Raw genomic sequence first — 14,476 nt, forward strand, 5'->3', positions numbered from 1 at the left:
CAGCCTGTCTGCTGATGTAGAGGAATTTGTGAAAAGTGGCTGATCTTAATGTCTTTGCTGATGAGAAGAAAGAAGATTTTTATTGGTTTTGTAAGCATTTCAGTGATGGCTGGTACTGAGCAGCTCTGAAGTGTAGCTTTGTTTTAACACTCCTGCAAGGCAGGGGATGTGTTGCTATTCCTGTTTTACAATGGCAAAATGAGATCCATGGGGAAAACATTCTGGGTTTTCTGCGAGAGCTCAGCTGTGCAGATATAATCAAGGAATTATTTTAGGAAGAAAACTAAATCCTCTTTTTTCCTTTACCACTGTTGAAGGGTACTACGAGCAGCAAGAGGAGAAAAGTAGCCTAAGTCTTAGTCTAAGTTCCCAATTCAACCATCATCCTCCACAGGAGGCCAAAGGATGTGCTACTGCCTGTGGACAGTTTGGCTTATGAAGATTGTGTAAAATTAGACTGGACAGTATACAGGAAAATACCAATGACAAATCTTCCACTGGCTCTACGTGACACTGAGGACCTAAATAAGTGGAAATCTGGTATCTGTGGTTCCGCTTGGAGTATTGGAGAACTGGAGAACCTGGTGGTAAATGAAGCCAAAAAAGTGGTGATGGAAAAACAGACACCCCTTCCTTCACAGCTTGCTAGGTCTTCGGCAGGAAAGTGCATTAACAAAGAACCGTTATCAATGCAAATGTCTGAAGGGACAGAACCTTCTGTAACAACATTTATTGGAGAAGAAACCATAGAAGATTTTGCTCAATTCTCTGATTCTGATCAACCTGCTCTCATGTAAATCATGATGGATGAGCAAGATCTCATCAGTGTTTCCTTGCGTGTGATTTTTTTAGACTCGTAGATTGGCAGAGATGCAGCTGCAGAGAGATGCTAATAACAGTCAAAAACATGGCTCTGCTGAACCTTTTAGCAGGCTGCGCTTCCAAAACTAGGATGGAGCCAAACTAGTGTAGGAGTTCCCTTGGTATCAGTGTCTGTTTCTTTCAGGGGTGTTTCAATAAGCATTGGCAAGTTTTCTGGCCCTGGGTAGCCCAGCCAAAACTTGCTGGGAGCATTAAGCTCTTAATATGCAGATTATGTATTTTTCTGATGAGTGAACTTAAGATGCAAAAGCAACTTGGGAGTTAAATCTCCAACTCTTGTGCACCTGCTGACCTCTTTCACACAATGGCCATTGGCTAAACAGGGAAAGAGATTGCATGGGTGCATTTTAGTCAGGTAGACAGGGAAGCAGAGGCATTACAAAATTCCAGCCAAATTGTGGCTCTGCTCATGGAAGAAGCTGTGCCTCCTCAGAAGGCTTACCAAATCCTCTTCACTAGGGACATGAAGTAACGAAATTTCTTCTGGCTAAGGTTTGGAGTTGTTAGGACTAAGGCAATGAGCCTTAGTTCTCCTACCAGAGAAATCCCTGCCTGCTTTCTAATTTGCTTCAATTAATCTCAAAATTATTTCTTTTTATTGGATGAAAATACTCCATATTCAATTTTCCAGGTAAAACATTTAATTCTCTGACATTGCCTCAAGCTAGGATTTGTTTACAAAATTTCTGGAGCCTTTACTGCCATTACCTTTACTTGACTGCCAACTGTGTTCAAGTGTCAAAGTATTAAAGGGCAGCTTTTCTCCAGGAGCAAAGATTAATTGGAAACAAACTGTTAAGAAACTTCATTTGCTGTTAGAGAAAATTACTTGCTCTTTGAATATAGAAAATCACTGGTTTTATTGATGAACACTTATTTCAAAGGGACATCAACTTCTCCCTAGTCTTCTGTTCAGAGCTGGCTGCTTCTGGAACTTCTTTCTTCACTACTACTGTGCACTTAATATTCTGACTCTTATGGTAAAATTAATTTTTCTTTATTTTCTTTTTCAAATACAGTTTGATTAGCCCATCCTACCCCAATGACAGATCAGTAATTAATTCACAAGCCCTGCGGATTTCAAACACCTGCAGGGCAGGTGGAGCAAATGAAAAAACCGCTGCTCATTTTGGACATAACCTTGGGATTAATGAAATCTGTTATCGTGCTTAATAATTCCTAAAAGCACTATATAAATTCAAAATTTAATATCTCACAATTCTCAGCTGTTTTATCAGAATATTCTGGTATCTGTCCTAAATAGTCTCTACTACAGGTAATGATGATAAATAATAAAGCCCCTGACTGTCTAGTACTAAAGATATTCTGCAAAACTGGTGAAAGTCTGTTTTAATTACCCTTTTTTTAGGCGTTTTGCTGATGTTTGCCAACACTCCTGGATAATTCTGGTTCAGTTTAGAGCAGCTAGGGTTAGTAAGCACCTCTTTGGGATTATGTGTATATGAGCTATCTCCTAAGTGTTCTCCTGTATTTAATGCATTTTAATATACCTACAGTACAATATTTTAAATGCTCTTCTAAATCTTTACCTGGTAGAAATCAGTAGGAACTCCTTTGTTCCCACTCACTTAAGCAGCTTTGCCATGGATGCCAGTGCAGCTGTACCTCTTAGCACTGCACACAGTGACTCAGTGGTAACTCAGTGAGATGTGGATGTCTCTGTAGGTGCAGTGCAAGAGGCAGAGTGCTCCTTTGACCTGGATTAAATTGGATTGCTGTGCTGGTGAGGGCCGGAACCATTCTTAAAAAACAGTCTTGATTTTTATTTTAGACAAAATGAGCAAGTTGATTTTCTCTTCAGGATGCATGATGCACAGGGTTATTATAAAAAAATAGAAGAAATTTTTTGCACAACTCCAAAATATGTGCCAGTAAGGGACTGAGCTTTTTTTCCTCTTATCCTTTCTGATTTGTGGGTTTACCAGAAGCTCATCATCAGGTGTGGGGTGAGGACAGGAAGAAGGAAGATGTGTCTGAATTTTACCAAAGTATAACTGTGGTTTATGTTGCAGGAGAGGTAATAAATTTAAAACCATAGAAGATGTTTCTATTTTTCTTCTGTGTTGATTTAGCACATTTGCAAGAGGTTGATTTGTGAATCTCAGACCTTTTCAATAATGCCTCTCACACTAAAGTTACAGAGATCTGCAGGGAAATCTGTACTCTTTTGATGAGAAATTACTTACTAAATTGCCTATTGTATCTTGCATAATAAATTAAATTTTCCATTATTTTCATTTAGTTTCCTATTTTGGCAGTAAGTCCAGTGTTTCTTGGCTTCCTCATTTTTCCTCTTGCTTCTTATTTCTGTTTAAAATTGTATTTCTAGCTTGAAATTTGTTTCATTCACTAACTAGCTGTATTTTGGGTTTGAGGTATTTTTTGTCTTGTTTTGTTGGGGTTTTCTTGTTTCTTTCTTTTTTTTTTTTTTTAATTGTAATTCTGACTGGACTATGATGACTTAAAAAAAAATCAGACAAGAAAACCCAGAAAACCAAAACAGAAAAAACCAGCCAGCCAGATGTTCCCATTCTTCACATCACTGAAGCAGAGGAACAGTCTACCTAATGCAATTTCAAAAAGATTTTTTTTAAAGTTAATCTGCCTTTTAAATTTGTAAAGGAAATGCAGAATGCTGTAAGTTTGAAGCCATTTTTTTTCTGCAGTTCTTAAATTAAGACAAGAGAGGAAAATTCTCAGGTAATAGATATTTCTCCAAGTTCCTCATTGTAGGATAGAGAGCGAGCTGAGAATAATAGCAACAAAAGTATTTGCTGGGTGCCATCTAGAAGTTCCTCTTTGCCTTCTGTTGATTCAGACTGCTCCTTGTCCACATGATTCATTGTCTCCTTTCAGCATGTTTTTGACTCACTGTCCTATTTCCAAAATTAAGCTAAAGTATCATCTCACATAATTCACCCAAATACCTGTGAAATCAGGGGACTTAATTTGATTGCATTTTCTTTAATTTTTCCTACTATGTCAAGGAGAATTCTTGACATCTTGGTAGGCTCAGTGTATTATTGATGTTAACATTAGCACAAATCATCTACTTGATATCAAGGAAGGGAGAATGGTTTTAATTTGTCATTCATGTTTTTCTGCCAAGAGGAGAAGCTATGTTATGCTTAGTTGAGTTTTTTTTTTTTTTATTTTTAATTGAAGTGTAGTTTATAAACCTTTAAAATATACCTGCTCCCTGCTGCTGCATTTGTCTACATCCAGCATGACAAGGGCAGTGGCACCTGAGAATGGAAGATGCTTTTACAGAAGAGCACGCTTGCTCTTCAGAGCAGCCCTGTTCTTCATAATTCTTCAGGTTCCTTTTAAAACTAAAACTCTCTCTCTTGGGGAAGCTTAGGAAAATTCCTGGGAGTGGGAAGTAGCTCCACTGTGCAATAATGCCTGCAAGTGCTTGAGAAGTACTTTTTAAGTAGGAGCCCTGTCAAGCAGAGGCCCATGTAGCTAAGTGTTTGTGTATGAGGTGCTGGTGAGAACACGGTGGTAGAAGGGGTGTCTAATGTTGGAAGCACTTAGGAAAAAATAAAAGGACATCTTGAGTGAGGGAGCTGTTGCTCTCTAAAAGTTCTGTGTTTGCTAAGAAGTGGCCAAACAAAATTCCTCAGAGGACTGAAAGAACTGAATGAAAGTTTTTGAAGTAGAACTACTCTGAGGGGGTAGTTGGGTGACTGTAGAAGTTTGAGCTGGGTGACTGTAGAAGAGAGTTAGTTCTGTTTTGTTGTGTGAACTTTACTTTTGGTGTGACTACTCAGCTCTGTATGAATAGAAAAGCTATATGTATATGACTAATTAGCTGTGTCACAACCTGACAGCTCCTGGCAAAATAGTTTTCAAAATAGTTAAATGCCTTTCATGTTTATTTTACGTGACATAGATTTGGGTTCATGATATAAAACACACGGGGAGCTTTTAAAGCCCCTCAGCTGCACTGATGTAAAAGCCACAAATCCTGAATTAAAATGTGGTCTGCTATTCATTAAATGCAGATGAGTTTCCTTTTTTAGTAAGCCCATTAGCAGATGCCTAAATTTAGAAACACGTGCAGTTACAATCAGTGGAATATTCTGAACCTTCTTATCTTCTGTCTTGCAGAAGACTCTCTGTGCTGTGTCTTTGAGAGGTCTCAGAGCTCAAGCCCTAATGTGGAACCTGGTTTATTCTGTTGCCTCTGCAAACTGTGCTTTATATGTAGATCTCCTCTGTTTCTACTTATTTCTTTCATGGTGATAAGGCAGTGGGGAAAGTTGTCATTAGAAATTCAGTTTTGTGCCTGAGCATCAAGTAGTAGCAATCTCAGTTGCTGGCACAGCTCTTTTTCCAGGATGCAAACTGGTCGCTCATCTGTGAAATTCTGTTGTCTTCCAATCTTACACGGAAAAAATACGCAGTGTAATCAATGAACCTCACAAAAAACTGTTGGTTTTGCAAAATTGGCATTTAATTTTTACCTTCTTTTCACTTGTACAGGGTTCACTATCATAAATTTCCTGGGCATTTTGAAAATATCATCACAAATAATTAAAAGAATGGTGGTTATGTGTGATAACATGATGTCTTTTTCATCCAACATGTTAGGCCAGTGCAGTAATTCTCACAAAATTGCACAGATCAGAGATGATTGGCTTGAACTGGTTTAGCATTTTCCTTTGACAATCTGATCTAATCAACATTGCAGGGGGTTTATTTCTCCTAACTAGAACCATGTCCTGAAACAAGGCTGTCACTCTGCTTGTCTGAAAAATTAGGGAGGTAATTGTGCCCATCTCATTCTTGTCTTTCCTTTATGGGTACCACTGCTGGTTCAGGGCACTTACACTGCAGTCTGTGATACTGAGATTTGTGTATCACAACTGAATAAATTCACCGAATCAATTTTCAGGCAGTTTTTTTCAGATTGTATTTTTAGACTGTTATTCCAAAAATTGTGTTATGTTTACCTACAGATTAAAGTTAATGCCTTAAGTACAGAATTACTTGAAATGAGAAAAATAACTTTGCCATTAAAAACCTACTTCTTTTAATGACACTAAGTTATAGTCAATAAACAATTATTCTGACCACCTTTTATCTTGGATGTCTGTAGTTAAGAAACTGTATGTTGCTTTAAATGAATTGATACTGTCTTAAAATCTGGTTTCCAAGTAGAAGGCATGCAGAGAGGTATTGCTTAGGACAAGCTGAAAATTCTGTTTCAGAAAGTCTGAAGACTTGGAACTTGGTACTCCATAGTTTTTAATATCCTCATAGTGTGTTTTTTGAAAATCTGCCTTTTACGCATTAGAGAAAACAAAATTGCTTCCTGACAAAATATTGATGTCAATGGATACAGAAAGCCTTAAAAGTGCAGTATTGGTACCTGTCAGAGAGTTCTATGTCTCCATCTGAGGGGAAATGGGTTGTACTTACAAATTTGTATTTCCTTAGATAATCCCATTCCAGTAAATTAGAAGCCTTTACTCTGTTTTCAAGTTACCCAGCTTGTAGAAACTTTATGTTAACTTTGCCAGAATGATGCATGAACTTGCCTGGCCTGAATCATATCCATGGCTAAAGGGGAATTTAATAGGCTGGTTGTGAGAACATATCTAGTAGGAACAACAGTGCCCAGGATTTATAGTGTTTTCAGATCAGAATAGGGCAGATGGAGTGCATACAGCAGAAATATAGAGCCCTTACAAAGACCTTGTTCCTATAAAGTGTTGTTTGTGTGCACCCACATGAAATAGTTTAGCATTGACTCAATAACATAATAAACATTTCATTTTTGTCACCTGTAGGAAATAACCACTATAATGGAATTTGCTGGTTAAGTAGTAGTTTATCGGTTTGTAGTTCTGAGAGCTCTTCAACAAGTTTTTCAAAAGTCTCAAAACCCTCAGATTTCTCTTAAGACCCAAATTTTCCTGTTTCTTACACTGCCCTCTATCACTGAGCACATTTGGAAGTCATCTCCAGACATCTTTCTTTGGTGTAAAGTAACTTTTGTGCCACGACTTTTTAGGAGCTTTCACGTTATCAAAGTCTGCCAGAGCAGGAAGCATCCACCTCCTCTACACGAAGGCCTGTCCTTGTTGGGTGCCAAGTGTTGCAGCAGACTTCTCGTTAGCGGTAGAAATGAGCCAAGACACAGACTCATTTTACAGCGTGGAAAGGGTCCCAGGTGATTCATCTTTACAGCTTAGCCATCCTGACTTTGACTACAGCAAGCTCCTACTGTTGGTTTCTCTGACAAACTCTGAGTGCTGGCTATTCCTGCTGGAATATGACTGCAAGTATTTCCTTGCTGCCTCTGACCACAGGCTTTTACCCAGCTCGACTGTGACTGCAGGCTCCAACAGCAGGCCCTGACTCCATCAGACCCAGCCTGACCTCACAGCAGAGCTTCTGAAGCAGCAGAAACTTTCTTTCATGTTTTGATCTTCTTGTGTGTCTCTCTGGATCATTCCTTCTTCCTCCAGGCTCTCCCTGACCAGCCAACCCACCCCTTTTATCACACTTACCTTTATTAGTCACAGCTGTGATTCATTAAGGGCAAGGCTGTTCTTCTTCTTTAGTAATTAGTACAACTGTGGTTTATCAGGTGAGGTCACTTGTAATGCCTTCTTCTGCACCTACACTAAGCAGCAAAACTAGATTGAATTTCCACCCTAGTATGCACAATAAGCATTGGGAGTATTTATCAGAAAAAAACCAAACAGGAACCCCCAAACAGAAACAAATGAAAATACAGTTAGTAACATGCTTATGCCATTATGTATGTGTATTGGCTGCTTAAAATGCAAAAGGTAGCATATAAATTAATAGCATATAAATTGTTTTTCAAGTTCTAAAAAAATTTAAAATTGAGAGACTTTTAGCATTTCCTTCTGTGTGTGCTGTCATACACAGTTTAATTTTTAAAGTTTTATCTGATTGTATACTATTCACAGTGTTACCATGATTTCTTGACAGCTGTTGAGGAGAGGATCACCTTTTTTTTGTTGGGGTTTTTTCCCATTCCCTGTCTGCCTGATCTGTCTGGTGTTTACACTAAGAGTGTGTTGGGCTATGCAAAGACTGGATATGGAGCTGAATCCTCTCAGGATGGTTGTGTGTTTTGTATGGAGTTCACATCAGGTTTATTTTTTCTTAAGATTAGGGCTCTGCTGCTCTGTCATCTGTGCAGACAGAGTCTGACAGGCTCTGTCAGTCTCTCTGAGGAGCCCTGGAAACTTCAGTATGATTTACTAAGCTGTAAGTAAGCAGTAGTAGCAGGATTTAACCCACTTAGATACTTCATTTTTTCTTAGGAGCACTTCTGCTGAAGTCATTTCTTTGGGAACAAGACTAGAATGTCAAGAGGAATTAACTTAACTTGAATATTCAAAACAGTGAAGTTCACTTTTTAGCAGAAAGCTATATTGATGTTGACACCTTGCCAGAAGTATTGTGATTTTTTGGGGAGGTGAGAGAATAGGTAAAATAACTTCTTTGAGGGAAGATCTGTTACTGTAACTTTCAATTTTGTCTTCTGTGTATACTTTTCTCCATGGTTGATGCAGTGGTGCAGCTTGGTGAGCTCCTTCTGCTGTTGCTTGTCAGTGTTTCACCACACCATGCAGACAAGGATGTTTCATTTAGGGGTTCACTCATCTGACACAGGATTTATAGCAAGGTCCTGCATGGGAGCAGCCTTGCAAGACAGGAATTGCCAAATTGAGAATGCTGATAAAGTGTTTTAATGAATTACAATAGATTTTAAAAGTGGGATTTTCTTCTGTGTATCTTGCTGTGTGACAAAGTTTAGGTGAAGTTTTCCCACTTCTAAACACTATGATGGCTCTGTGATCCAGTGCCAGTCTGGGATTTTTACCTGTCACACCGAATGGCCTCTGGCAAGAGGGTATGGATTGCCTAACAGATGAAAGGCGCCTGTAGAGGAAAAGGATGAAAAGATCCTTCCTTCCATAGAAAGCTGAAAGGCTACTGCCTGCAGGAAATAGAATATAGATCTTTTGTGTGCTGGGAGCCAGAGCCAGAGTTTGGGGCCATTAGGCCTCATGAGAGAGCTGAGCTTTGTTTTGTCTCTAATGATAGTCTGCTTAGATGCACATCATGAGTCCACCTTGCTCGGTGAGGCAAAGCACAGCTGTGGCATCACCTCTGTAATCATGGCCTGTTCCTTCCTCTCTGGGCTGGGAAATCAGAGGGTCAGGCACTGGAGAACATGATCAAAGCCTTTCCTCCTACTCTCTGGCATCATTTCCAGCTCATTCTTCTTTTTGTGAGCAGCCTGTTCCACCTGAGCATGTATCATTTAGTGCAGGTATTGATGCCTTTTTTCAGACAGGGTGGTTGTGCTGACTTACTGTATCTACTTTCTTGTTATTGCCGCATAATGAAATCATCAGATAAGGCTACACTGTTGGTTTTGTAAAGCAGTTTTGTTTCCTTGGAAGGGGTTTTCACAATGGCAAAGCTTTGATGTGAAACACTGCTGCTTTTTTGAATAGACATGCAGTCAAATAAGGGATAGAACCAAAATTAAACTTAGGTACTCCTTTAGGTACAAACAGCCTGTCTGAATCTGTCTCTGCAAGTATTTTTGCAACCCTTTCTGACCTGATCCTTTCTCTTAATTGTGAGCCTGTTCATGGTAACTTTTCTTAGGAAGAAATGTTGAAATCTGAATGAAGCTGAACTCTCTTAATGAGTTTCAAGGGCTTTAATGGAGATTAAATCAAAGTTATTAATTGATTGTGTTAATTGGTAATAAATGAAAGATTTGCTTTCTTCAGAGGTTGTAGAACAAAGCAGCAACAAGACAACAAAATGTCTATCCCTCATTATCTTAGTGGTGTATTTTGATTTGGTGTCTCTGACTTATACAATGAGCAATAGAAAGAGGAGAGGGAATTTCTGTCTTGGCAGCTGGTCACAGAGCTCAGATGAAGCAATGGATTTATATAAACATTAATTGCATAACTAGAAAATGTGAGTATGAGCTGAAGAGACACAGAATGATTTTGGAAAACTAACTGTGGAGTTTTTGGCTCAGGTGAGCAATGTGTGACCAACTCCAGGCTGATGCTATGATCAGCCAGTCTTCTGGAAGGAGACTTCTTTGGCCCAGGTGTGCAGCCAGCTGACATCTCTGTAATAAATCTCTGCTACTAATTGATTTAACTGCAGGGAGTCAGTCTTCCAGGAGTTAATACCAGGCTCGTGTCTGGGTACAGCTTTGCATGGTATGTAAAGTTAATACAGGGAGGACCTCCAGATAACATTTACAGTGATGTGGTGCAGTTAGCAGGCTTCCTTCCCACGGGAGAAATGGACCTGATCTTTCCTTTTTGGTACTAACTGAGCAGATGAATGTGCCTACCTGGTGTTGCTTCAGGCAGTACTTCTCATGGGTCACCTTTGGGCCTTTGCTCCCTGCCATCATTCTGCAGCTGCAGGAGCAAGTGGGAAGGAGCCCTGGCTGTGAGACCTCAGGCCATGACCTGTTTACAGAGGACAAGGCATCGAATGCACTTGTTGACTAGTCAAAAGACAACTGATGGTCTGTAATAATTTTTATTTCTTGTGAGAGACTGGCTGAAGAAATTTGCTTCCCCCAAGAGTTTTCAGCCAAATAAAGGAAAGAAAGTCCTTGTCATCAGAGATGTGTGCTTAATTCCATTGATTGGAATTGTAATTGAATTTCCCTCTAGTGCAGTGTATTGAAATAACATGTTTGCTTAGCATACAAAAAATTACTGCACTTGGTAAGTGGTTTAGTAGAGCTTGTAAACTAAATTCATAGATATCCATTTCTGGAAAATCTTAAACTGAGATACAACCTGGACTACTGAGCACTTTTTCAATCAGAAAACAGCAAGAGATTCACAGATCACTTTAGGAAATACTCTTGCTCACAAAATCATTAGATATAATTCAATATATTCAATATATGTGTGAGTCTGTGAAGGTAGTTGTTTCTGGGATGGCTCTTCATCCCTGAAAAGATACAGACATCTGCGACTTCCCATGCTGCTGTGATTTTTGAAGTGGTATTCAAATGCTATTCTGCCTTTTTTAAGTTAGGACCCTCTAAAATGATCTGAGTTTATGCAACTTGCATAGTTGCCAAGCTCCTCTCTCAGACATTTATCTGTGTGGTAGCAGGGCCTGTCAGAGTAGTTTCCTTCTTTGACTGAGGGTTTAGTTTGTCTTTAATCTTTGAAGAGTTGGAGCTGATTCCTGAATTCAGGCTCAGAGAATCAAATCAAAATCAAACTTTACTTGTACTTCGACAAGTAAAGAAACATTTAATGTTTACAGAGGTTGGAACATGGTGTAGGAAGCAAGCACCATTAGTTTCCTGTCAGTGTTGTCAGGAAAAAAAAAAACCAGAACATTTTGAACACATCAAATAACCCAGTCTTCTCAATTTATGTTTCTGCATTTTGGGTTCTTTTTAGTAGGAGATCAAAGGATGCTTCCTGGCATTCTTTGGGAGTCAGGATTTTGGTGGCACATTGTGCTAGTACATAAACTGTTGTCTTTAGGTTTTTCCATGAAGGTAAAGTCAGCTCTCAGGCCTTTAGATGGCTCTGGGTGCTGAGGAGGACTTTGGGGACAGTTGACAGATTTTCAGAAGATTCACTTTAATTTTTGTAAGTCTCTGTGTTTGTAAGTACAGCCCTTTAGAAAGGAGAGTTCTTCATTTGGTTGGCTCACTGTTAATGTGATTGCTGATAAATAATAATAAATTCCAGAAAAAGATTTTTGTGTGTGTGTGCGCGGCTCTAGTTTATGTTGACAAATCTGAGTCAATTAAGGCATTTGATCTTGCTTTACTGGTGTGCTGTGGATTGTAAAGTGTTTACAGAAACAAGGGCTTCTCTTGGTTAGATTTTGTGGTCAGCTGTGATGTGTCTGTCACAGAGAGCTCACAAGACACCTTGAACAGACTTTCTGTGCAGCTAAGCACTGAGAATGAATGCTGTGATTTCATTGTACTGGAGCTCTTCTTAAATTGAGTTCTAGGTATATCTTTCCCCCTTCTCTCTGTTTGGCATAACTTCCAGAGATGTGGCCTTGTGAAATGAAAACCTTTTCTAATCAAGCAAATACTATAAAGTGACAATCCCAGTAGCATCATCTCATGCACCTAAATATGGACTAAAAACTCAAATAGGCTGGATTGGTAAACTGGAGCATAAAGTTATTGCATGACTGAAATTGGTTTGCTATTTAAACATGGATGCCTACTACAGTGAATTTTCTCTATGTTGAATATACAGTTTTAAAGAACTTATTTTATACACAAACTTTGGCAGCCATTTTGTGCACTATGTACAGATGCTTTTTATCCCCTTCAAAATTTCAGTCATTTCCTAGCAAGATAATCCAGGCTGAAATTAAATATTTCATCTTGGTATATAAAAGCAAAATAACATTCTTTTCTGATAAAGCTCCTTCTAAAATTCAATCCATTTAGATTTATCAGTCCTGGCCTTTAGTCAGATTGTGATAAAAAAGAATTGTTTCTACCTAACTTTATCTGACTATTAAATTTTGAGCCTTACGTGCTAATAGTTACACCAACACAAGAGTATGTAAGGGCATGTCATGGGAAGCCTTAGAGGCAGCAAGTGGAGCTAAAGTTATACTTTTTAAAATGGCAGATCCTTACTGTTTCCTTTTGTCTTTTTGTCTTGTAGAAGCTCCACCAAAATTGGAAGACAACCCTGCAGATGCGTTCACGGATTCGTCTCTCTTTGCTCACTGGGGGCAGGAGCTGAGCCCTGAGAACAGGCGGCTGGCCCTGAAGCAGTTCCAGTACTACGGCTACAATGCCTACCTGAGCGACCGCCTGCCACTGGACAGGGCCCTGCCGGACCTGCGGCCCAGCGCGTGAGTCCTGGGGTGCCCTCCTTGCAGGCCCGCACTGTAGCCTTCCAGCTCTTCTCCACCTGTTGGCCCACACTATGGCCTTCCAGCTCTTGTCCACCTGTTGGCCCACACTGTGGCCTTCCAGCTCTTCTCCACCTGCAGGCCCACACTGCTGCCTTCCAGCTCTTGTCCACCTGTTGGCCTGCACTGCGGCCTTCCAGCTCTTCTCCACCTGCAGGCCCACACTGTGGCTTTCCAGCTCTTTTCCACCTGCAGGTCCACACTGTGGCCTTCCAGCTCTTGTCCACCTGCAGGTCCACACTGTGGCTTTCCAGCTCTTTTCCATCTGTGGGGCACCCTGGGCTGCCTTCCAGCTCTTTGCCACCTACAGGGCCCCACTGGGCAGCCTTCCATCTCTTTTCCACCTGTGGGCTTGCCTTGTAGGTCTGGGTACAGGTAACAGCCAGAACGAGTAATTTCTGTCAAATAGATGAAGGCTGTACATTTCAGTTGTCTTCTGAAGCACTGCTGAGCCCAAAGTCAGTCCTGTTAAAATCCCACTAAGTATTCATTAATATTTCATCAGCATCTTTTGGAAGCTTCATCTCACCTACAATTTACATTAGATCGCGGATGTTTTTTTTCTGCTAAAAGAAGAACCTTTTAGTGCCAGTTTTCAGTTTTATTAGATAATCTGGCTAAATAAGAGCTACTTTATTTGAAAGCACAGAACTGACTGATTAAGGTCAGTCGGCAGGTGAAGCTGTTGAGTTTTAGTGGCGAAATACACCTTTGAGCCAAGCATTGAAAACGCAGGGATCCTCCTTCCCTGGGCAGGTCTCTGCTCGCAATCACGCATCCCAGGCAGGGTGAACGCATCCAGGGTTATTCCACAATGGCTTGCGGAGGTGGATGGGACTGGGGGAGGGAGCAGCCTTCCTGTCAGTGCATCTGAGGCCTGTTTGGGCAGCACTGTTCACAGAGGCAGTTAATGCTCAATCTTTTTGAAGCGTTGGTGATATATCTGATGCTTTGAACAAACAGCAGCTCTGGAGATGGAGAAACAGGTGGAGGGAAAACTGCTTTTTTTGCAGCTCATTAAAAAAAGAAATCATTAAAATAAATATGCTGGGTACTTGGTGAATCAAATGTGATCATATTCACTTATTCTAACCAAATATTTAATAACTAAAGCAGTAGGGCATTTTACTGCACATTAAGTTGATGATAGTAAATATATATGAACACCATCCCAGGCAGCACTTTCGCAGTATCTATGCTATATATTATTATATATTGCGTTGTAGAAATATTTCTGTTGCAGATTGGCTGTAATACTGACTTTAAAGAAATCAAAGGCCATGCAATTGTATTTGTGTTTTAGTTGAATCAGTTTAGCAATGCCTGTAGAGACAGTCTCTTTTTTGTTTTTAACTGTAAACTGATCTGGAGGAAAAAGAAATCTTTTTAACTAGACATCAGTGATAGAAATGTTTCTGTTCTTATAGCTCTTTTTGAAATTACTCTTCTGAATGATTTAAATACAATTTTTTTATAGCTCTGTGTTTCAGGAATTAAAAATATGGAGAAAATGATATTACTGTAGCTGAAAATAAATTAAGATCAGGATTTTAAAATAAACTCTAGTTAGAAATTAATCATGATCCTAATTCCTGTGCAAGTTTTGATC

The 14,476-nt window shown here is 39.7% G+C and overlaps 1 protein-coding gene across 2 annotated transcripts in view; it reads left to right on the forward strand.

Annotated features, from left to right (window-relative positions):
- Positions 1 to 14,476, forward strand: part of GALNT18 (polypeptide N-acetylgalactosaminyltransferase 18) — a 209,854-nt gene that overhangs the window by 79,414 nt on the left and 115,964 nt on the right. For both annotated transcript variants that reach the window (XM_041485550.1, XM_041485540.1), the window contains exon 3: positions 12,615 to 12,807. In XM_041485550.1, the coding sequence (XP_041341484.1) occupies positions 12,615 to 12,807 (193 nt within the window). The remainder of the gene's footprint in view (positions 1 to 12,614; positions 12,808 to 14,476) is intronic.

This window comes from Pyrgilauda ruficollis, unplaced genomic scaffold, assembly GCF_017590135.1.
Source record: "Pyrgilauda ruficollis isolate IOZ18807 unplaced genomic scaffold, ASM1759013v1 scaffold119, whole genome shotgun sequence".
NCBI classification, from domain to species: domain Eukaryota; kingdom Metazoa; phylum Chordata; class Aves; order Passeriformes; family Passeridae; genus Pyrgilauda; species Pyrgilauda ruficollis.